Source organism: Schistocerca piceifrons, chromosome 4 (assembly GCF_021461385.2).
Source record: "Schistocerca piceifrons isolate TAMUIC-IGC-003096 chromosome 4, iqSchPice1.1, whole genome shotgun sequence".
In the NCBI taxonomy this organism is placed as follows: domain Eukaryota; kingdom Metazoa; phylum Arthropoda; class Insecta; order Orthoptera; family Acrididae; genus Schistocerca; species Schistocerca piceifrons.
Window position 1 is genome coordinate 586261960 of NC_060141.1, and position 24654 is coordinate 586286613.

General features: G+C 39.3%; 1 protein-coding gene across 1 annotated transcript in view; it reads left to right on the forward strand.

The window, feature by feature from the left end:
- Positions 1-24654, forward strand: part of LOC124794987 (CCA tRNA nucleotidyltransferase 1, mitochondrial) — a 57082-nt gene that overhangs the window by 13824 nt on the left and 18604 nt on the right. The window contains exons 5-6 of the mRNA XM_047258732.1: positions 11910-12036; positions 22966-23159. Of these exons, the coding sequence (XP_047114688.1) occupies positions 11910-12036; positions 22966-23159 (321 nt within the window). The remainder of the gene's footprint in view (positions 1-11909; positions 12037-22965; positions 23160-24654) is intronic.

Genomic DNA, 24654 nt, shown 5'->3' on the forward strand with positions numbered 1-24654 from the left:
ACGCTTGGGGGGAGTTTGGGAATATCGTAGATCCAGGGCAGGTGCTCAGAGCAGTCAATTTATTTGAAACGAAGTGTTTAATTCCACGCTGTTGGCTAGTTTTAACTGTTCACTGCATTTCAAATGCACATTTTCATCTTCTAGCAGGTATGGCATTATGCCATAATAAAGAACCAAACATGAAATAATACAGTACTTGTACTCCAAGAATATTTATATACTGAAAACCACACTGAAAAGCTTAATATCAGGTCGAGGCATACATCATTGCGAATCTGGACATGCTAATGTGCACTATAAGCTGAATTATGCATTTTAGTGTGGTTCACGAAATTCCATTGCTCTTGGAGTCTCCTCTGCTGTCTTGTTTCTGTTAGAACATAATGTAAGATCTTTTAATGTATGAACATACGGGCTTCCTACATCATTGTAGCCGTGCGAGTGCAGTGACTCCTGTTATCTGGTGCTCTCTGCCAACTGCTGAAGTGAACCTATTTCTAACAGGTCGTGGGAAAATATTGCGAATGGTGGTTTGAAAAGCATTAAGCTTAGTTTACACAACATCATTAGGCTGCACCACTCGTTGCATGGAACGAGTTGCACGCAAATGGTTTTATGCATGATTGTAGACCTGGCGACACCAGTATACTTATCAGTTTCATCGTTTTGTGGGTTCCTGAGTCATGTCTGAAATGAAAGTTTTGGCAGCTGCAAGTCACAGCTTGTTGCGTGGAATCTCTGCATAAGAAAAAAATAAGAAACGTGTTTCGATTTGTAACTGGATGAAGAAAGGACATAGCTCGGTTGCTTACAGATCACATTGCATGCATTACAACTGAGAACACTTGGCATGCTAGAAGATAAAGTTTTAGTTTGTGATGCCATTTTTTCATTAACACCAATAATTATTAACATTAACTAAGAATTATTAACATTAACAGCAATAATTATTCAAAGCAGGCCGCATTAAGAAGAGAGTGGTTTACAAACTACTGTCTTAAAGATAGATCTTTACAGTGGCAATACTTCAAAATTCAAACATATGTGGAAGGGGAGCACTGCTGGGACATTTTAAATAGATGAATATTGAATAAAGAATGCAGCTTCTTGATTTGTGTACCCTTCTCTCCTGTCAACAATATTCCTTAAAAATGTGTCTGCCAACACGAACGATGGGATTTTAGTCTTGTAGACGAGAGCATTTCCACAGCCAGAATTGTACTTGCCTGTATTTTTCTTAATTCAATTGTAAATGTGCTTCTAATTCAATAAATTTTGCCTGCAGCTCAGATATTGTCAAACCGTCTATATTCTGATCGCACACGACGGTCTCAGGATCAGCAATATGTTGCTTATTTTTGTTATCGGCATCGCTGAAATCCCACAAACACCTATGCAGAGCATAGATATCCAGAAATTGAACATTATTATCCGTTCCCCACTTCATATTTCAGTTTGTCCACACACTATGAACATACGTAACCTCAAAACTCGTGTTGCCAAAGTTGGAACACACCGAAAGTGTTTAGTTTCACCAATGAGTTGGGCAAAAGTGCGGCACGCATGCACAGTGGCCTGTAGCGCAGTTGTCTGCAACCTAGTGATGTCGTGTAAACTAGCTTTACTTTCAAAGTAAATTTCATTTTATGCAAAATGAACTGTGTCTGAGAATTTATGATGACTTTCTGAAGTCACAGAGCGTTTGACTCTCATTTAAAAGGCAACTTTTTGAGGATGAGCTATTTAGAAGAATTTTGAGCCCAGAAAATCAGACATTTATCTGTGATGGAATAAACTCTATGAGCTACCACTTGCAACGCTGGTGAGTGAGAGCAAAGTTCTGAATGCGTGAGCATTGCCTGAATCTGCTGTTGAGTTTTTGCCAAGGACTGAAGAAGCTCCTCAGAGGAGGCCATTCCGTTCGATGTGTCCTGCGGTTGTCAGGAGAGAACTAACAGTCAATTTGAACACACTTTATTATAATTAAAGTAAAACACCTTCTTGGCATACACTAAGTTTTAAACGCAATAATAACCAGAAAACCCCACAGCTCGTTTGGTTGCAAATCAGATAAGGAAACAAGACAATGGAAGGAAAATACTAGCCAAAATCTACTCTACAAAATACAATGTGCTACTACCATGCTATGGCGAGTGAATACAATGCTAGGGCCTGCGTAAGTACTGGCCGGAGCTGTTCCTAGCTGTTGATAAACACTGCCGGTCTGATGGTCTAGGCGTGCTTATAAAGCCAGGTCAGCGGAATGCTACACGAGTCATATGAGTTCTGATTTGTGGAGCGCTGTCTCATGTTGTCTGGCGAGGTGGTTTCGTGTTTATTTGGAAAGTCTGTTATGGTTTCTGTCCACTGGTGATGTTTCTCTCCACGCTCCTGAAAGGGGGTTGGCAACCCATCTTGCTTGTCAGTATAAGGGGCTGCTAAGAGAATTGTCATCCACAGCTTTCCCAGGATGCTAGGTGATAAAGAACAAATCAAGTTTTCCATAACTGATGTTTTTTTTAATTGATGCTGAGTGACATGTAGGAGATTACTCTCTCTGAGAAACCTCATTTTACTTCAGTTCATAATTTTTTTCTAAGAGTGCACAACAGATGGATGTCAAAGCTATTTGGGGGACCACTTTTGCTGCCCTTCTTGTTGACAGTTTTGACCCATGCTAGGGCTAACTCATTTCATTAATTCATTCATCCATTGTCTTCTGAAGATCCCATGAAGAAGGAGAGCCTACAGGGATGTAAAATGAGTCAAAGTGTACATTAACAAGAAGACAAAGAATTCATAGAAGCTTGATCTGTTTACTGTATTAACAATAAACTGTCAGTATACTGCTTAATACTATCCTCTCTTAAGCCAGCTAACATTAATCAAATAAATTAGAATGAAAGCTTCCTGTTTGAAAAAGCAGTCGCCTTCTCAGTCATACTAGACATCCTCTGTTTATAAGCTGTTAGTGCCTTAATGTTTACTTTATTACAGGTATTTTTCAGAAAGAATATATACCTACACCTGTAAATGAGTCCTATTTACAGTACACTATAACTTGGCATGCAGCTTTCTAATGACAAGTGCAGATAAAGCAGGACATCTGATACCAGCCGTCAGCTTTGGCCAGTCACATCATACAACATCCCAAGACGCAACAAATGGAGACTAATACTCTTAAACATTTCTGTTGGTTGCAAATATAATGACCGTCAGCTTTGGCCAGTCACATCATACAACATCCCAAGACGCAACAAATGGAGACTAATACTCTTAAACATTTCTGTTGGTTGCAAATATAATGATTAAGTGCAGAATTGTGCAAATTCTTTATAATAAATATTGAAACTAATGTGTCCATCTTAGGAAAATGGGGGTCTTGAGTGGTGAGAAGCTAACAATTAACATAACAACCACAAAACCACATCAGCAGCAAAATAATACAAAATGCAACAACAGAACCAATAATGTAAAGAAAGAGTCCACAAGAGCAAAAAATGAATAATTGGTATCAAAAACATCAGTTGAACTGCACAGCTTAACTTGAAAGACTGATACCAATACAGAAATCCAAAAAGAAATTGCAAAAAAATCCCAGACACTAACAACATGCAGTATTGACAACATTATTTGAGCTATAATCTTCATGGAAATTGGATCCATAGCTGCAATGTATTGTTTAATAGATTTTTTATCACTTTCAGCTATCATGTTGATTTGTTATACTGTTGTACAATTTTTGTCCTGGGCTGTTTTCAAGTAGGCTATTTAAAACAGAAGCATTACATACACAATGTGTTGTCTTCAGTTAAGAATTAAACACAAAGTATGTTAAATCTCAACTTATTTTAAGAAAACTACAACTTACTTCACAGAAGATTGTCAATGGTAGATTATGCCACACAAGTTTTTGGTTCTGTGTATATTTAATTATTGTTCATTGTTGTTTGTACTTAGGAGATATTTAGCTGCCACAAATTTGAAAATTTAGCTCAGTTATTATGGAACCATTTCACTAATAATCAGTTGTTGCAGAGATATTATACTAAGTATACATAAATAAAGTTGATATGCTCATTGTGCATAAACGATGCTTAAAGAGTGTTATTGTGTCACATGCATGTAAAAGTAGGAAAATTAATGAAATTAAAATGAAACTAAGGTATGCAATTTACCTTGTGAGCAATTAAACATTTAAAAATGTGCTTTTATAGCTGTTTAACAAAAAAGAAATGGAAAAACACAAAATGTTCATTCCTTCCCTTAATGAAAAAGGGATGAGAATTGTGAAATTAGAATAAGTTGCATAATTTTCATCCCTTTTACGTGGTTGTAAAAGCACAGCTTTAAACTCTTATAGACTCAAATGGTAAATTATATAACTTGGCTTTATTTAATTTAATTAATCTTACTACTTTTACATGTGTATGACCGACTGACACCCAGTAAGCACTGCTTGTGTATCTTGAGTACATCAGCTTTGTATATATGTGTATATTTAGTGGAAGATCTCTGCAACAACTGATTAATAGTGAAGTCCTTCCATAATAACTGAGCTTCCATTACCAATTTTTGGCCGTTACATATGGTTATAAGCACAACCATTATAAATGCTAATTAAATATACACAGAGGCAAAACCCTGTGTGGCAAATGTACCATTGACAATCTTCTGTGACCTAATTTGTTATTTTCCTAGCATATCTTGAGCTCTGACATACTTTGTGTTTAACTCTTTACTTATGCTAACACATTGTGCATGTAATGCTTCCATTTTATATTCTTGAAAATGGCCTAGGACCAAAATTGTACAGTAGTACAACAAATAAGTAAAAATGACAACTGAAGGAAGTACAGCATCATTTAAATGATTTGAGCTATGTAGCTCAACTTGAAACACCGATAATGATATAAACATCCTAAGATAAAAAGCAAGACCAGTACACATAGTAAAAATTGTGAAAACTAACAAAAGGCAGTATCGACAACAACAGGTGACCTATCTATGGAACTGTTAAACCAAAACTCACTTGTATCACTAACGTCAAAAATCTAACCTCGACATTGTAGATAAAACAAACTCCAGCGTACCTTAACTCCAGTTTCGCCGTAGAAGAAACGCACAAATCTGTACACATACAGTATATATGACAATAACAAAAAAAACCATATTTACAAACAAAAGTGAGCCAATACACAAATCTAGCAATTAGCAAAAACAAAAAGTCATCAACGCAATCTCCTGAATAGTGAGCCTAGTCTTCTCAAACCAGAAACCTCTCTGGATGGAATGCCATATGCTGGCCCATCAACAGTGCCACATACAGGGTGTTAACTAACGTATGGGAACCTCTGGAGAATTGATGGAGGATTTAAAAAGAAGATTTTTATTTTCTTAATTATAGACATTTTTTTGTTACCGCAAGTTCACTTCATTTCTGACTTTTTGTTTTCAAATTTCCAGCTTGTTTCTACAGGTATTATTTCTTTTCAAGTGTTGTTTTCTGATGGCTGAATGAAATACTGAAAACATCAGCCATTAGCTTTAACGTGAACTTCTAAATGTTGCATCATGGATTGTCTTAATTGTTCCCATAACCCAGGTGTCTGCTGTTTCTGCTGAAATCCTTAAATAGTCAGTTTAATATCATCAACATACACAATAGACCTTGTATACACTATTTCCTTTAAGTGCCCCCAAAAATGAAAATCCATTGCACTGAGATCAGGAGATCGAGCAGGCCTAGATATTGCTGCCACACGACCTGGTCATTTATTTGGCAGATGCTGTTTTAAAATTGTACTTGATATCAGAGCAAAATAGTTTTTCGAATGTTGACATCCTTCACCAGTGCATTCAAGAAGGATTTCAGCAAATACAGCTGACACCTGAAATATGGGAGTGAGTAAGTCAATCCATATGTGCTCTTTAGAAGGTTGTGTTAGAGCTAATGGTAGACATCTTGAGCATTTCATTTACCCATCAGGAGTCAACATTTGAAAGCAAGAAAATGAAAACAAAGCAGACATGTAACAATAAAAAGTGTCTGTCACTAAGAAAATTTTAAACCCCCAGTGTGACTTTCAGGAACCTAATTGTGTACTTCATTGTTACATCTATAACTAACAAGAAACATGCTATATTTGGAGGACAAAAGAGGCAGAATGTTCAGTTCATTAATTCCTGAAGAAATTGTGTCTAATAAAGAGATAGTAAAAGCCTTCCACTACTCTTTATAGGTATCGGTTGGCTTTCCTAGACTAACAAGGAGAGAAACTGAATAATAAACAAAGTGTTGGTGTGGACAACAGTGGGCTAAGACCACTGTTGTTTTGTCTCCCTCCGTAAATCAATCAGTAAAAATCACACATAAAATTAAATCCCCAACCATAAATGGCATACCACACTAATAATTTAAACCCAAAACTGAATGTATGGCCCATAACTGCCAGCTTCAAAATAACAGACCCCCACAAACTCTTCAGTATTATTATCACAAACAGCACTCAAGAAGTCCAGTATAACAAACATAAATATCCCACTCTAGAGCTTGTCACCACATTCTCTAACATGATTGCTCTGTGCAACCACAATACATTTCAAATATGCTGCACTGTCATGACACCACACAACACAATTATGTCACAGATCAAAGCCGGTGAGTGGTATTGAAAGCTTGATTTCCTAATGTGAATTTTCAGTTCCTGAATCTAGATATTTGTATAACATATAGAAGGCAAAGCGTTTCTGAAGAAGAGAAATTTGTTAACATCCAGTATTGATTTAAGTGCCAGGAAGTCATTTCTGAAAGTATTCGTATGGAGTGTAGCCATGTATGGAAGTGAAACATGGACGATAAATAGTTTGGACAAGAAGAGAATAGAAGCTTTCGAAATGTGGTGCTACAGAAGAATGCTGAAGATTAGATGGGTAGATCACATAACTAATGAGGAAGTATTGAATAGGATTGGGGAGAAGGGAAGTTTGTGGCACAACTTGACCAGAAGAAGGGATCGGTTGGTAGGACATGTTCTGAGGCATCAAGGGATCACCAATTTAGTATTGGAGGGCAGCGTGGAGGGTAAAAATCGTAGAGGGAGACCAAGAGATGAATACACTAAGCAGATTCAGAAGGATGTAGGTTGCAGTAGGTACTGGGAGATGAAAAGGCTTGCACAGGATAGAGTAGCATGGAGAGCTGCATCAAACCAGTCTCAGGACTGAAGACCACAACAACAACAACAACATAGAAAGAGTGACTAATGACGTATGTTTCTATTATTCTATTGGATTGTTATGGATTCCCAATCTCTTGCTTACTGTTGGATGGCAGCTTGTTGGTTATATTCCCTCTAGAATGAATAGTTCCATTCTGCTTGCTAGACAACAGGACAAAGTCTACATGAAAATTATTGTCTCTCTTGTGCTGTGTTCAGGGTTGTCACAAGTTCTGGAAATCAGGGAATTTCAAACATATCAGGGAAATTTGGAAAAAAAAATCACTGGAAAAATCTCTTTTTTGTCTCAGTAGCATGAAATTGTTTGTTTATTTAGATGGCATGCTTTGTCACTGGCTGGGTGCAGCTGAGTATGTGAGTGGCTTCCCTAATCTCTCATTCTTACTGCTTCTCCCCTTCCCTCAGCTTACAGTCAGTGCTGCCACCCTACTTGCTGCTAGCCAGCAGCTGCTGATGACAGGCAGGGAGGCGTGAGCAGTGGTTTGTTTGGATCTCATTCTCAGAGCTTGTTGACGCTGCGGCCAAAGACAACAGACATGTGGATGAGTTGTGTCTGAGTGATTGTGTGAATGTGTGAGTGTTTTCATGTTCTGACCAAGGCTATGGCCAAAAATTTAGTTGTGAGAGTGTAATTGTCTTTTCTATGTGTCTGTCTGTGGCTTAGCGATCATCTTTACGGTGTGTTGCTACCTATTTGCGCAAGTCATCTGTTGCATGGGTGGTTACCATGGTCTCATTTCATCAGCATGTCTGTGAGACGTTAATAGCTGGCCACACTAGTGGACTTCCATGATGGGCAAAAACCGCAGGCCATTTCTGTGGGTATCTCTGACAGATCGGGTTTGCCAATCTGTAGCTCGTAGTTTCCCACTGATGTGCTGGCCCTGCCTGTTGGATCTATTCTCACCGATTTGACCGCAGGCCGATTCTGTCTGTGTGTGGTGTAATTCAGTGGATTTTCATGGTTTATCCATGGACCCAGGACTGTGGTGCTGGTCAACAGGCCAGAGGCCACAGGCAATGGATTTCAGGAATTGCAACTATCTCATTGCAAGTACATTGTACAGTGCGGCATTTTATAGACATTTTATTTGTTGTAGTACATTTTAGCACTTCGAAAGTAGTTTATATATTAGAAAGTATGGATGATAAGAAGAAGAAAATAGTGGCAGTCACTGACAGTTTGTACGCTATGTACTCATGTATTTCTTGAAAGAAAAATCACACCATACCTATAGAATAACATAACACAACCGACAACAACAAACATAGTGGAACCAACTCTTTATTGGCGGTCACCTGTAGTGTTAGTTTATACGACTCTTCGCACCTTATACATTTCTTGCAAGAGGCCTGCTTTTTTCTGAGGTTATATCTGAAAGCAGTGAAGGTATTTTAAATTTGACTTGCGACTCCAACAAAATGCGTATATTTGTCACCAAATGTGTTTCGCTTTATTGAAATAAAATAACATCAGTGGTCTTAATGAAACACGTATATCATTCGGCTTGATTTTCCATCTAAAAGCAGTTAATTACACAATATGTTGATGTTAGTACTTAAGATTTTTGCTCACATGGTTAGAAATACAGATGTCATTAAATTTTTTTGCCAACTTATGTCTTTACTTACCCTTAAGATCTCAAAATTTGTCAGGGACAAATGCTAAATCTTGACCGGAAATTGGGGCAATATCAGGGAATTAAGCTTGGGTAAGCTTGTGGCAACCCTGGTGTCACTCTCAGTTCAGCCGACAGTAATTTTGTCATCCATGATAAAAAACCATTAAGGAAAAAATGTGTCGGCAGGTGAGCGTATGAGTTTTAATAAACAGTCTGTTTACTTTAAGTACACTGTCCCAAAAGATAATTTCACTAGACAACAGCAAGTGAAAATATGCAAAACAAAGACACATTCTTGTATGTAGGGCCACACATCTGAGATGCCTGTAAGGGCAAACCACAGTGAGTGTTTTGAGTAGTTTATTTGTGGGTTGGCTTCATTTAAAGTGTTGTTCAGCTTATGACCAAGGCATTTCGCACATCGTGTTTCATTTAGTGTATGGCCATTAATGACTACTTCTGGTTCTAAAAGGTCTTTTTCCTTTGTCTGAAATCACATAACATGAGTCTTTGCCATGAGCCAGTTGTATGCGTGTTCATTTATCATCTGAGCTGTGCGTGTTAGAATTGAGTTTGGAGACATAATTAGTATACTTGTGTCATCAGAAAACACTACCATTTTTTAACTACCTGTTAAAGTCATTGGACAACCATTTATGTGGGTTGGAAACGACTGGGCACAGTGTCAATCCTTGCGATATTCAGCATGTTGTGGTCCTTCATTGTGAAGTTAGTTTCATGCCTGTGACACAGGCTCTTAATGGGACTCTCCGTTTTCCATTATGAATATAAGACTCCATTCATGCTAGAGGGATCCTGAGTAGAATTTTGTGGTCCACACAATCAAAGATTGGGGCAAGCTCACAAAATATTCCCACAGAATGATTTTTTTGGTTTAACTCTGGTAGCACTTCATTTGTCGTATTGCTTTCTTTGTGCAAAATCCTTTAGAGAAGTCAGATTGAGAGGCAGTTAACAAATTCTGCTGAGTTAAATAAGTCATTATTCAGCCAAAAATTCTGTGTAGAATTGCCTACTAATGATGCTGCTCATTGTGCATAGAGTCAGTTGCAGGACCTTGATTACTTATAGTGCTAGGTACTTAGGACAAGCTGTTCCAACCAAGCTCCAGGGTGCCGGAGTGCTCACTGCGGCAGCTCGGAGCCCGCGTGGAGGGGGAAAGTGAACTCACTGCCCCCTGGCCGCATGCAGCTGCAACTTACGCAATAATCCGTGTTCAATGACAGCTATGGCTAGCCGTGGGAGCCCTGTATCTCTATTGGAGGATACCTATCTATTCATTGAGAGGGAAGGTCGTCCGCTGTGTCTTGTATGTCATAAAGTACTTAGTGCTGCGAAGAGGTACAATATACAACAACATTATACACATCAGACCTGCCGTTCCTAGCTGACATAACTATGCATCTGAATAATTTAAATCTGTCATTGCAGGGCAAAGGGCAGCTACACGACCAGATCAAAGCATTCATGGAAAAGTTACGTCTATTTGAGAGGGAGATGAGTAATGGACATTTAACGTTCTTCAACCGTCTTGCTTCTTTAAAACTACTTGAAGGTACTACTTTCGGCTATTACCAAGCAAAGTTAAAGCAGCTCATCACATCGTTTGAAACATGATTCCGAGACCTCACTAGTTTGGAAATGGAACTTAAGGTGTTCAGCACTCCTTTTTCAATTTCCTCCGATGACTTGTCATCGTCACTTCAATTGGAGATTATTGATTTGCAAAATTCAACTTTGTTGAAAAAGAGGTACTACAACACATTGCATTAACCACAATGGTATTGTTCATTACAGCAAAAAACATTTCCCAAGCTTCACAACAATGCCGCTCAGATCATGTGCATGTTTGGATCTACATATTATTGTGAACAGCTTTTCTCAGCAATGAAAAGAGTAAAAAGTAAGGAACGATTGTTACTTCAGGATGCAACAATGTAGGCCATCCTCCGCATTAACGCTGCGAACACTTTGACGCCTCATATTTCCGATCTTGTAATGAAAAGAAAATGTCAATCTACAGAGGCCCAATAAATTTAGTATGCAATTTCTTGTAAAACAGGTGTTTCTTATTTATTTCCTGAACATCGTATTTCCTGGTGAAGCATGTCACCACGTCTTAGCAGCTAAGAGTATGAGCTTGTCGATCTTGTAAGACACAGCTGGCACATCAAAACGCTTGCCTTGTCACCTGCTTCAGCCAGCCATGCCACGTGCCGGCCCACTTGAATGGTCACAGCGTGCGACACGACTCCCTGGAGCAGGGAGCACTCCACGGCTCACAGTGGAACCAACGAGCTGGAACAGCCTGACTTAAGATGAGGTGGTGGAATAGCATAATCAAAGTAATTGTAATGAACTTATTTAATAAGAACTTGAGATAAGGTTTGAAACATCTCCTTCCTATTGTTACAAGTGTTCAGTGTTGCAGTTACTCATAATACTACAACCAAAGCCAGAATTCTTGACAATTATTTCTCATTTTACATGGTTGGTTTTCCAAGCATTAATTAAACAATTTAATCACACAAAATAAGTCGTACATCAAAGAGCATACTTGTAACTCTCCTGTAGATGACAGTTTACATAATAACACAGGCAAACTTCCTGCCAGTTACACATCTTTGCTCTGTGCAGCTGTGACAATGAACTTTGTGTGTCCTGTGCTAAGTAACAAGCTTGACAAATCCTTGAAATAAAATAGAGTACAGTTGAATGTCTCCTTATTATCATGTGTTTCCAGTACCCATCCAAAGTCATTTGACTTCCATATTGTCTGTATCCTGTGATACCTTTTCTGCATATTACTCCACAAAACGTCAGCAGCACTCTGGTGGCTGCTGAGGATTTCTCATTTGTACACACATAGTATATTGTTCCAGTGTCTCACTAATTTTTGAATAAACTCTGCAGCACATTTGCAGCTTCAGTGTGATGCACCCTAACGAATAAGTTTGTGTGTGTGTTTTTGTCTGTTAGTTTTGTATGACACTTTACTGGAACTGACATTGAGTCCTTATTTCAGGTCTCGATGGAACTGTCTATGATTACTTTGATGGATATAATGATCTACTGAAAAGAAGAGTTGTATTTGTAGGTAACCCAAATATTCGCATTCAGGAAGATTATTTAAGAATACTTCGATACTTCAGGTAAGCGTTTTTTCTAATAAGCAGGCATTTTATTTATTTATTTATTTTTTTTTTTTTTTTCAAAAAGACTTAATTTTTTAATTCACTTTGCATACTGCAAATGCACAGTCTTGTGAAACGTGAGTGTAGAAATAACAAGAAAGAGTAATTGTATGAAGTCACTGTAGCATGAGGGACAAATTAATTATATCAATGTTGACATTGATGTTTACACATTGCTTTTGAATAATCTGTCTCATGTATTTGTTAATCCTTAGGATACACGTATCTTTCAGTGCATTATTTCTTGATCATTTTTGCATTAGTTTCTGACAGCTTTTTGTGAGTACTGTATGTTCCTTACTTTTGTCATATTTAATTATTTTTCAGTGTTATGTTGAAAATGAAACTCAACCCATTAATTGCATTATACCTATAACAGTGGAAAGTCCAGGATGGAAAATATGTAAAATAAGGAAAGGCAACCATTTATGTATAGCCGTGCGGTACATAAACACAACAGAAAATAGTATTCATAGTAGCTTTTGAGCTCTTGCTCTTTAACTAGAGAAGTACAGGCATTCACACCACAACCACATAGACACTCAAGCACACACCCACACCCATTGCAAGACTGACTGTTGAGTATTGAGAGCAGTTGCCTGGATAGATGGTAGAAGGAAGGGAGAGAAGGCTCACAAGGTGAGGAGGGGGTAGGGTGATAGTGTGAGGCAGATGACTCCAGCTACACAACAAGAGGAATGGAGTTCAGAGAGTAGAGCATATAAGACAGAGAGAGAAAAGAAGGGGAAGAAAGGAGATGAAGTGGGAGACAAGGAGGGAAGAGAGAAAGGGATAGTAATGGGAAATTGTGGAGAGGGGGGCAGGGGGAGGGAGAGAGAGAGAGAGAGAGAGAGAGAGAGAGAGAGAGAGAACACAGTGGTAGGGGAAGGCAGTACACAATCCAGACAGGGAAGAAGTGGTGTGGACAGAAGGGAGAAAGGAAGAGGTAAGGTGAGGCAGTGGGAAACAGGTAAGCAGAGGTGTAGGCCATGAGGATTGCGAGAATGCAGGATATGCTGGAGAGACAGTTCCCACCTGCACAATTCAGAGAAACTAGTGCTGAGAGGGAGTGTCCCAATGGCTCACATAGTGAAACGGCTGTTGATGACTCCATAAATACATCTGTTCATATAAAGTACACCAACTACCAGCAGTACCTCCACTTTGGCAGTTGTCACTCAGTTCGTGTCAAAAAGTCTCTTTCTTACGGTCTCATCACCCATGGATTCCACATCTGTGTTGGAAAATGTGAGTTGTTAGAATATACCAGACATCATACCGGAGTCTTTATTGACAGACAGTATCCTGTCCTGTGTGTCCACAAACAGATCACATGTGCAATCTCTGACTCGTGACGTCAGTAAAGTTGTTAACCAGCCACCAACCAGCACTCTTCTAATTATCCGGCATCATCCTCACCTTGAAAAGCTCAACTACCTCCTTCACCAAGGATTTGACTACTCTGTTCATGCCCTAAGATGAAAAATATCCTACCCTAAATCCTATCGTTATCACCCAAAGTCTCGTTCTGATGTCCACCCAACCTACAGAATATCTTTGTCTATACTTACTGCACATCATGGGTCCTTTCCTTGTGACTGATCCAGTTACAAGACCTGTACCATACACCCATCCAATACTTCCTATCACACTCCAGTCACAGGCATTTCCTACCCTAAAAAGGCAGGGCCTCAAGTGAAACCAGCCTTGTTATATATGCTGCAGTTACTGTGTAGCATTCTGTGTGGGCATGACAAGTAACCAACTGCATACTTGCATGCATGGCCACCTCCAACTGTGGTAAACCACATACATGACCATCTGGTTGCTGAATATGCTGAACACCACAACATAAATAACTTAAATAGCTGTTTCACTAAATGACACATTTGGATCCTCCTTTCCAGCACTATTGTCTTCGGATTGCTAACGTGAGAATTGTCTCTCCAGCATATCCTGCACACTCTCCTCCTAGTCTAAACCTCCTCTAACCTGTTTCCCAGTGCCTCACTTTACCTTTTTCCTTCTCTCTTCTATCTGTACCACTTCTTCCCCGTCCAGATTATATACTGCCTTCCTTTACCTCCCTCCCCTTCCTCCATGTGGCCATTCTCTCTCTCTTTCTCTCTCACTCGCCCCCCCCCCCCCTTTCCCCCTCCCTCCCCCTTTCTATCCCCCCTTTTCCATCCCTCTCATCCCCTTGTTTCTCCTGCACCTTACCCTTCTTTCCTCCCCTCCCCTCGCCTACCCCTCATCTGTCTCTTACATACCCTACCCTCTGAACTCATTTTGTTTTGTTGTGCAGCCACTAAGTTATCTTTCGAAGGATCTGCCTCACACTATCCCCTACCCCTCCTTACCTCATGTACCTTTCCCTATTCCCTCCCTACTTCCATCTGTCTTGGCAACTTCTCTGAATAACCAATAATTGACAGTTAATCTTGTCGTGGCCACAGATGTGTGCATTTGGGAATCTGTGTGGCTGTGTATGTGGATGTCTGTACTTTTGCTAGAGAAAGAGCAAGAAGTCGACATCTAGTGTAAATACTGTTTTCTGTTGTGTGTTTCTATGTGCCATGCATCAGTCAGCTGTAGGTTAGTTGTTACCTTTTCTTAGTTTACATATTACATTATATTTTTTGATATCACAAATCCATTTATTTATATTATTAAAAAAAAGAAATACTTAATATGAAACCCATTAAATCCAATCAATTGTAGAATAATTAACACCACACACACTGTTCAAACTCCTCAAAAGAAAGTGTTGTCATAACTTCAGAGTTGTATTCTGAGACATTATGTCACTGATCTGTCAACACACTACTATATTGGGAAAACAGCAGCCCACAGTCTTAATCTGAAAGTGAAAGACAAACTGCCTTCTGCACAACACAATATATTTGACATGTGCACATATCCTGCTGGCATGGAACATCACTTTTCCACTAAATTATGAAGGGATTTGTATCCTTTCAGGATATCTTACGTGGATGAGACTTAACATTCTAGGTAGTTGTAACAGACTCTTTGCATGTTGTCATTAATAGAGTTCATTGTATCCCATGGTTGGAACAAGATCCTAGAGTAGTGAAAATAGATTACATGGGTATGTGGCCATAAGAGTTGTTAGCATAATTTGGTGATGCAACGCAGTGCATTTCAGTGTTTCCTTCGTATCTGCCTGAAGTATTTGTTCCTTCATTTTTCTCAAAAGCGTGCTGGTTTAACTAAAAAAATTAATTTTCCTGCAGTAATGCAACTATCTTCACTTTTAATTTGAACACTGGTAATTAATGGTCTTATATGGCAGACCTCTCGAAATTTTTACTCTACAAATAGTACCAAAAACAACACTGTTTGGGGAGATCTTGACTATGGTGCATCAGCTAAACAGCACATGTTTGTATTATGCGAGTAAGAATATGAAAATCACTAAGTGTGACATTTTTGCGTCACAAACACGTAAATCAGCATGACACCCACTTGGCCAACCAGTGAGCGCTGGAAATGTAATCTCATGAAAATGTGTTTCTGGCAGTAAAAAAGAACACAGAATGATTATTTCAGTATTTATCCACTATTATTTTTACTGTTTTGTGAATGGAGTTTGTAGGGACAAGGTAATCAATTGTGTCGATGCTTAGGTTAGGCTGCTGGGTTATCAGACGTCATGTTGCTTTATTTGTTAGCTAAAGTGCCGTATTTGATTTTTTTTTTTTTTTTTCAAATATATATTTGTGTATTACAAAAATATGTAGTTTAATTGATTCATCACATTAAAGATCTCTCAAAAAGTGCCAATTTTTGTGTGATAGGTTGTACAAAAATTTTGGGAAATCCCACGTCCATGACTAAAACTGTTGCTAGGATAGAGATTTTTGGAAGTGGAGTATTATCATTTGGCATCACAACTAGAGCCATAGTTCTTTACACGGGAAATCAACTGTAATTTTAAGATTAAATACAATTCTCAGCACTGAGAAACAAAATCAAAATCTAGTAAAAGCAGTCAATAACTATCAGTTACCAATATAAGTAAATTGTCACTGTCAGATCTACATTTTTACATGGAAACGGGAAAAATGACAGATTGTACAATATTTTGCAAAAAGAATCAATTCTGCATTTAATTACTAAAAATTGCAGATTTCACATTTTTTCACTGTATTGTTTACTCGAAATTTTCCTGTTCTTAACTTTACTGCTTCCAGAGGTTAATCACTTGTCCTAACCCAAAAGACTGACAGTAAAAAATAAATTTGGTATGGAAATTTTTGGCAGAATCTAAATAATTTAGGCATAACAGTAAACACACACCTGTAAAATTGGCTGAATATACAATGCTGGGGACTGCTGTTTGGCAGCTAGATGGGGATGAAGGGGATGAAGGGTTATCTCAGATGGGGTGGATGAGAGGAGAAAAGAGGCAGGGAGCAAGAGGGGGAGAGGGAGGGTTGGGAAAGGATGGCTGATGGCACAGAGGGCAGCAGCAAGTGTGCAAGCTAAGAATGTGGGAGGGGGAGACAGCAAATGCACATGGTAGGGATGTGATTCACTGACACTGGAAACAGTGCATTCGTACAGGGCACAGTGCATTGAGGGAGTGGATTGGGATGGACAGGATGAAAGAACAGACGAAGCGGAGACTGTCTGGAAGACGGGGTGCAGGGAGTCTGTGAAATCAACTCTGCTTTTGGCTATGGTTTGGTGGTAACAATTAATTCTGTGGGACAGGTAAGTGGTGGTCATGCCCAATTAAAATGCTGTGCATAAATGGCTGCAGAACTGGTATGACATGCCTGCATTCACTATGGGCCCTGCCTCTGACAGTCCTAGAGTAGGATGCCCTGGGCGAGTGAATCGGGCATGTCTTCCGTTTGGGCCTCCAGAGGGATATGACTCCATAGCAACGGATTGGAAATGCAGGGATAGAGCAGAATGTTGTGTATATTGGGTGTGGAGAAGAATACTATTTTTGGAGGGTTGGGGAGGATTGTGGTTAGGGTATTCGTTTCTGAGCACTGTGATACATAGTCAAAGCCCTGACAAAGGACATGATTCAGTTGCTCCAGTCCGGAATGGTATTGGGTAATAAGGGTGGGGGACACATCTTTGCTGTTGGTACTTGATGTTGTGTGAGTTCGGGTTGTGTGAGTGTGAGGATATGGTGCAGGAAATCTGTTAGCATACTATGTCTGGAGGATGGGACCCGTCTGTGAAATCCTTTTGAGACCTACAGCATGCTGGGCAAGGGAATTCTTGTCACTGCAGATATGCAGTCAGTGGGAGAGCTATCAAAACGCAGGTCCCGTTAACAGTTAGTAAGCTTAATAAGGACAAAGGGATGCATGTACCCTTTAGAGAGATGGAGTCACCATCCAGGAAGCTGCATATTGGACTGAGGAGGACTAGGTGAAGCAAATGGAAGAGAAAATGTTGAAGCTGTGGCGGAATGGGGATAGTGTGTCTTGGTCTGGATCAAGATCATGAGGATATTATCAGTGAACCTAAACCGGACTGAGGGTTCATTGTGTAAGGAGGCTCCAGGTGGCCCATTAACAGATTGGCATAGGAAGGAACCATGTGGGCAACTGTGGCAGGGCCATGGATTTTTTTTCACTCCTTTCCCTCAGAGTAAAAGTGGGTATGTGTGAGGATGTAGTTGGGTTGGACATATAAGGAATGATGTAGTGGCTTTGAAATCAGAAGGATTTTGGGAGCGGTAGTACACGATAGCAGCAGGGTCATGGGCATAGGGGGTGTTAAGGAAGTGGCTCAAACAGTGACGAATAGGGATCGAGTTAATGATGAGGCGGGGTTAGTCAAGAGTCGGTGAAGAAATGGCTCATATCTTTAATGTGAGATGCTAGGCTATGGAGATAGTAGTCAACAAGAGAGAAGATTCTCTCAGTGGGAACACAGTAACCAACTGTAATGGAGTGTCCAGGATTGTTGAGTTGATGGACTTTGGGATCGGGTGTGTGGCGTGCCAAGAGTGAGGAGAAAGATGAAATCAGGAGAAAAATTTTGCGATGGGCTTAAGGATTGGATTAGGGATTGGAGATAATGCTGTACTTATGGGGTGGAATCACTGTGGCAGGGCTTGTAGGAGGAGTAATCTGACAGTTGGCAGATGCCTGAGAACAGTGGTGGAGCCTTTGTCTGCAGAAGGAATCATTAAATCAGGACCTGTCATGAGATTGGGGATGGTGGGGATGGTTGTTCTTTTTTCCATTGAGAGCTTTGTGTTCTTGGGAAGGGAAGTAAAGGATAAATCACTACTAACCATTAGGGGAGATGTTGAGTTGCGGACAGGCACAACAAAAAGATTGCTAAACACGTGAGCTTTTGGCCAAAAGGCCATCTTCTAAAGAAGACAACACACACGCACACACACACACATACACACACACACACACACCACACGCGCGCTCGCACACACATGACCACTATCACTGGCCACTGAGGCTGCACTGCCAATGAGGTGAGAAGTGGTCAGAGACAGTGGTCATGTGTGTGTGTGAATTGGGTTTGCGTGAACATGCATGTGCTGTCTTCTTTAGAAGAAGGCGCACTGACCGAAAGCTCACATGTTCAGCAGTCTTTTTGTTGTGCCTGTCTGCAACTCGACGTGTCATCTATGTGATGAGGAGCAATCAGTCTGTTTCATAATATTGTCATTATTCCGTCCTGGATTTTCTAAGGTGAAGATAAGGGATTCCTGGAAGGTAACCAAGAGTTCTTTAGATATAAGAGGGAGAAGGTCATGGTTGGATGGTGGTATGAAATGGGGAGAAGCAAAGTTTATCATGGGATTAGGTTGGCGTTGTTTGGGGGGGGGGGGGGGGCTGGTAGCAAAGAAGTGTTTCCACTGTAAGGGTAAGGAGAAGGTGAGTAGCTCTCTGATGAGCCCAGCATGTTTGAACTGGGGTGTGGGGCTGAGGGGCTGAAGGTGAGATTCTTGGATAGGACTGAAACTTCTGTAGAATTGAGGTTTTTGATCGATAAGTGACAAAAGTATTTTTGGTTTGTTTATGTTTTTGGTTTTGTGAGGTGTTGGGAGGGAGTTGTGGAGATGAGGCAGATGGAAAAGGTCAACAAGGCAGGGTGGGGGGGGGGGGGGTGCTATGAGTGGTTCCAAGGGCATTTACCGGGATAGGATGGTTGTTGACGGGTATTGGTACTCTGAGGTGGGAGGGGACACCCATAATCTTGGGGTAGCGTCTTTAATTAGGAATCAAAACTATGAATAAAAATCATCAGCAATGGTGGCTGAAGGCTTCCAGCGTAAGAAGTTACCCTGATCTGTCAAGAGCCTTGTCAAAGAGAGTGGAGGGGCACACAGACGTTCAGAGCACTCTCTTTTCATTGGGGCGGGGAAAGTGCCCCTAAAAGGTGGAAGAATCAGCAATGATCAACAGCTTGAGGAAGCAGAAGACAATGGAGATCAGAGCATTAAAGACACATCATGTCTATCCATGTGACATGTGGCCTATAATTGAAAGAAATGTCATAGTGATCTCTCCATTGGTGAAAGATTCTGGATTAGTCCCCCATTCAGATGTCTGGGAAGGGGCTGCCAAGAAGGAGGTGACCATGAGAAAACGATTAAATGTCCAATGAAAGGCTAACATTCTGTATGTCGGGGCATGGAATATCAGAAATTTGAACATGGTAGGAAAGCTAGAAAATGTGAAAAGGGAAATGCTAAAGCTCACTCTAGATGTAGTGAGCATCAGGAGTTGTTCACGTTAAAATCAACAGCAGACCAGCACTGACAACAATAGTTCAGATATACATATCGACGTCGCAAGCAGAAGATGAAGAGAGAAAGTATATGAAGACACTGAATGCTCAGTATAGTATGTAAAGGGAGATGAAAATCTAATAATCATGGGGGGGATTAGAATGCAGTTGTAGGGGAAGGAAGAGAAGAAAGGGTTACAGGAGAATATGGGCTTGGTAGTAGGAATGAGAGAAGAGAAAGACTAATTGAGGTCTGCAATATGTTTCAGATAGTGATAGCGAATACACTGTTCAAGAATCACAAGAGGAGGAGCTATACTTGGAAAAGGCTGGGAGATACTGGAAGATTTCAGTTAGAGTACGGCATGCTTAGGCAGATACTTCAAAAGTAGATGTTGGATTGTAAGGTGTACCCAGGAGCAAATATAGACTCAGATCACAATTTAGTAATGGTGAAGAGTAGGCTGGAACTTAGGAGATTAGTCGGGAAGGATCTATGGACAAAGAAGCGGGATGCGGAACTATTCAGGAAATTCTGTGAGGCTATTGATACAACAATAATGAATAGTCAGTAGGCAGTTCAGTTGAAAAATAATGGACATCTCTGAAAAGGGCAATCACCGAAGTTGCAGAGAAAAACATAGGTACAAGGTATATAACTGAGGAAGTCAAGGGTGACAAAAGAAATACTTAAGTTGATCAACAAAAGAAGGAAGTACAAAAATGTTCCGAAAATTCAGGAATACAGAAATAAAAGTCACTTAGGAATGATATAAATAGGAAGTGCAGGGAAGCTAAGATGAAATGGCTACATGACAAATGTGAAGAAATCAAAAAAGAAATGATTGTTGGAAAGAGTGTCTCAGCATACAGAAAAGTCAAAACAGCCTTCAGTGCAATGGGAATTCCACTGTTATATGCAGCGGAAAGAGCAGCTAGGTGGAAAGAGTACATTGAGGGCCTCTGTGAGGGAAAGGACTATCTGCTGATCTGATGGGAGAAGAAACAGGAATTGATAGGGGAGAGATAGGAGATCCACTATTAGAATCAGAATTTAGAAGAGCTTTGAAAGACTTAAAATCAAATAAGGCATACAGACAGATAATGTTTCCAAAATCATTGGGGGATATGGCATCAAAATGATTATTCACGTTGGCATGTGAAATGTATGAGACTGGAGATGTACCATCAGACTCCAAAAAATGTCATGCACACCATTGCCAAGATTACAAGAGCCAACAAGTGCAAGAATTATTAAACAATCAGCTTAACAGCTCATGCATCCAAGTTGCTGAGAAGAATAATACACAGAATATTGAAAAAGAAAATTGTGGATCTGTTAGATGACAATCAGTTTGGCTTTAGGAAAGGTAAAGGTACCAGAGTAGTAGTCATGACATTGTGGTTGCTGGTAGAAGCAAGCCCGAAGAAAACCGAAGACACATCCATAGCATTTTTCAGCATAGAAAAAGCGTTTGACAATGTAAAGTGGTACAAGATGTTCAAAATCTTTGAGAAAAATAGGGGTAAACTATAGGGATACATGTACAAGAACTAAGAGGGAGCAATAAAAGTGGAAGACCGAGAACGAAGTGCACATTCAAGTAATTATGGACTTAATTCACTCATCTAAATTTATGACACAAATGGATTTCTTGAATATGTTGTATTACCACACTCCGAACTACAATGCAAGAGTAAACTTCAACATTATTATGCACACATGGCTGTATGTTTTGTAGCATCAGTGAATAGAATAAACCAAAACTTGTAGTTTTCTTACATTTCACGTTAACTAGTTGCATTTTAGGACAGAACTGGATTTTTTGGAGGACACGCCCCATTTTCCGTGGTGATGAAACAGCCGACAGTAGTGCTAACACAACTGTGCGGGGAGAAAATCTACAGCATATGTGAAGCCTTTAGATCTAAATTGTACATAAATGTAGGTGATCTTAAACTGAGTAACATGAGATAAAAAACTAACTTTGGAAACAAGTATTTAATGTTTATTGACGTAAATAACATACACCTTATCATAACGATTAAAGCTCAAAGCAGGTATTCAAAGTGATGTGTGCCTGTCTCAATGGGTGCATTAGAAGAGAATCCATTGACAAATATGAACTTTGGATTAAAAATCATGTGGCCCCATTGCTTGGACAACTTGTTCATAACTGTGTATTTCACAGGCAAAGTGAAGAGTACTTATTGATGAATCTTCTCTCACATGATCTAACACTATCTCTTCACATTTTCTCATTTTTCTCATAAGTTTCTAAGTGTTGTGATAAATTTCATCCAATAAAGATGGTAGCTTTTGCAAAAGTTTTCTCTGTGTATTTGTTCAGCTTCCCAGGAATTACATTCTGCAGTCCCATACATTAAAACTATGTCTACAGGTTCCTGTAACATGTAATGCTCCATCTTCAAAAATCAATCATGAACTGTAAACAATGCTAAACTCCACTGTCACCACATCACCAATGACTGTATTGTATTTTTAGATAGTGCTGCCAATGTCCATGTGACAACCAGTGGTTTGTTACGAAACGTAAGACAATGCCTCACACCCGTTGCTCAGTCGCTTCTCATATTGTCTGAAATATTTATTTTAAACCATTGGCAAATAGTTTGAAATAGCTTAGGACCCTCTACTGTATGTATGTTATTTACCCTAAAGGGAATACTGGATTCATCCACATGCAATTTCCATATTTTTGGAGCCCTGAGGAAAGACACTCATGGCCGTATACATGCTTTGGATGTGCATGCTTGGGTTGGGTGCAGTCATCGTTCTGTAGGCAAGTGCAAACATTTTTCCATGGAGGCATTGACCTTTACGTCTCACAGTGGGATAAATGTATTAAAAGTTATTCCAAAGTTTTGAAGTAATAAATAGTTTACTTACTTTTTCCTCCAACTGTCTTATTTTCATTTGACTGCCTCTTATAATAACTTTTGCACTCACACTATTGTTATCCCCTCCAGAATGAAAGTCAGAAATGATTATTGGCTGTACATGAGACAGCATAGATTTGTGCCTGACTTATGAGATACTGAAATGTGTGAAGTTTATTGTAAATCACAGCAGTTGGTAGTTGATGAATTTGAGTGCAGTGAATGGTTGTTTTTCAGATTTTACGGCCGAATTGCAGAACATCCAGATAAACATGAAGAAAAGACACTTGAAGCAATTAGAATTAATGCTGAAGGCTTAGCGCGCATTTCAGGAGAGAGGATTTGGAGTGAACTTCACAAAATACTTGAAGGGAACTATGGAGGCGATTTAATGCTGAAAATCTTAAGTCTTGGTATTGGACCATATATTGGTAAGTACTTGCCTTGGTGCAGCAGGTGGATGGACACCCTTCTTTTTAAAAACAAAATCAAATTAGATGAATTTCTGTAGTCATATTTCCAGATAAAAGAATGATGCACTTGAGATAAAGGCACATAAATAATCACAGAATCACTGCCTTTTACAGTCAAATCTTTCTTCGTTGAGAACTAAAGAGAGACTGAAATGAAAAAGTAGGTAGTGGGAGTTTCTTAACTTCACCACAAAATATAAATCCAGTGTAATATGCCACACTGCTCACAGCACTGTCTGTGAAGCTCTGCAACAATTACCCTTATAATATGCTGGTACTGCCTTAATAATGTTAACCACATATGAATAATAAAATGGTTGTGTTCAGTTTTTTTTTTAAAAAAATGAGACATCACAAGGCTTTAAATTTTTCAATTCATTTTTTGTGTTCCATTTTCATTAACCCATAGTGTAGCATGGAAGGGTGAGATATGTTGAAGTCTGTTGTCCAAGAATGACTAATGTGCTATAAAACTTGCTCACTTTGTTTACTTCATTATGACCCTCTACTCAGTGAAAAGAATTATTAATTAACTGAAAGATAACACGAAGGAAGAAATATTTTTACGTGTACTGTGCAGACATTGTGGAATGTAAGTTGTATAGAATCATGGGGATTGAGAGAAAAATATGATGCAGTGTTTGGCATTTAAACTGTATGAAGAACTCTCTATTTCAGAGATATTTTCCCATGATATGTTTGAGGTATACATGTTACCTGTCCTGTCTTGCAAGTATTTCACCAATTTTTAATCAGTCTGTAAGTTACTTTGACAAAGAATGTTTGGCTTTGAAAGCTAGTGTGTAAATATGTTGTGTTTTGTGTCGCTGTCACCAATCATTGATGATAACGTTGTTTTTTATGCTCTTGATTGATATTTAAACTATTCATTATATGTCACTATTTAGTGGTACCAGTACATGTTTTTGGTAGGTGACAGTATGAGACTATTCTGGACTTACATTCAGGATGATGATGCTTCCAATCCCCGTTCAGCAATCCAGATATAGGTTTTCTGTGGTTTCTCTAAATTGCTTAAGGCAAATGCTAGATTGTTTTCTTTGAAAGGGCACAGCTGATTTTCTTTCCCATTCTTCCTTAACCTGAGCTTGTGCTCCATCTGTAATGACCTCTGTGTTAATGGGACATAAAACAATAATCTTCCTTCCTTCTTTTTTGTGTGAGACTATATCACTGTGGCCTATTTTGGAATGCTGAAACAAGATGATTTTGAAAAACAGTCACTTTCTGTCCATTATGTTTCCCCACAATTTTGCTTAAGTTGCAGCAGAACTAGGCAATGTTGTTTAGTGCTAATAAAGTGGCAGGCAGTTGATTGAACTGAAACCTCTTTCCATGTGAAATTCAACTGTCTGTGTTTATTTAAAATGCCATAGAAGCTACAAAATTAGTCAGTAGATTATAGTCCTAAACTGATCATTATTACAATAAT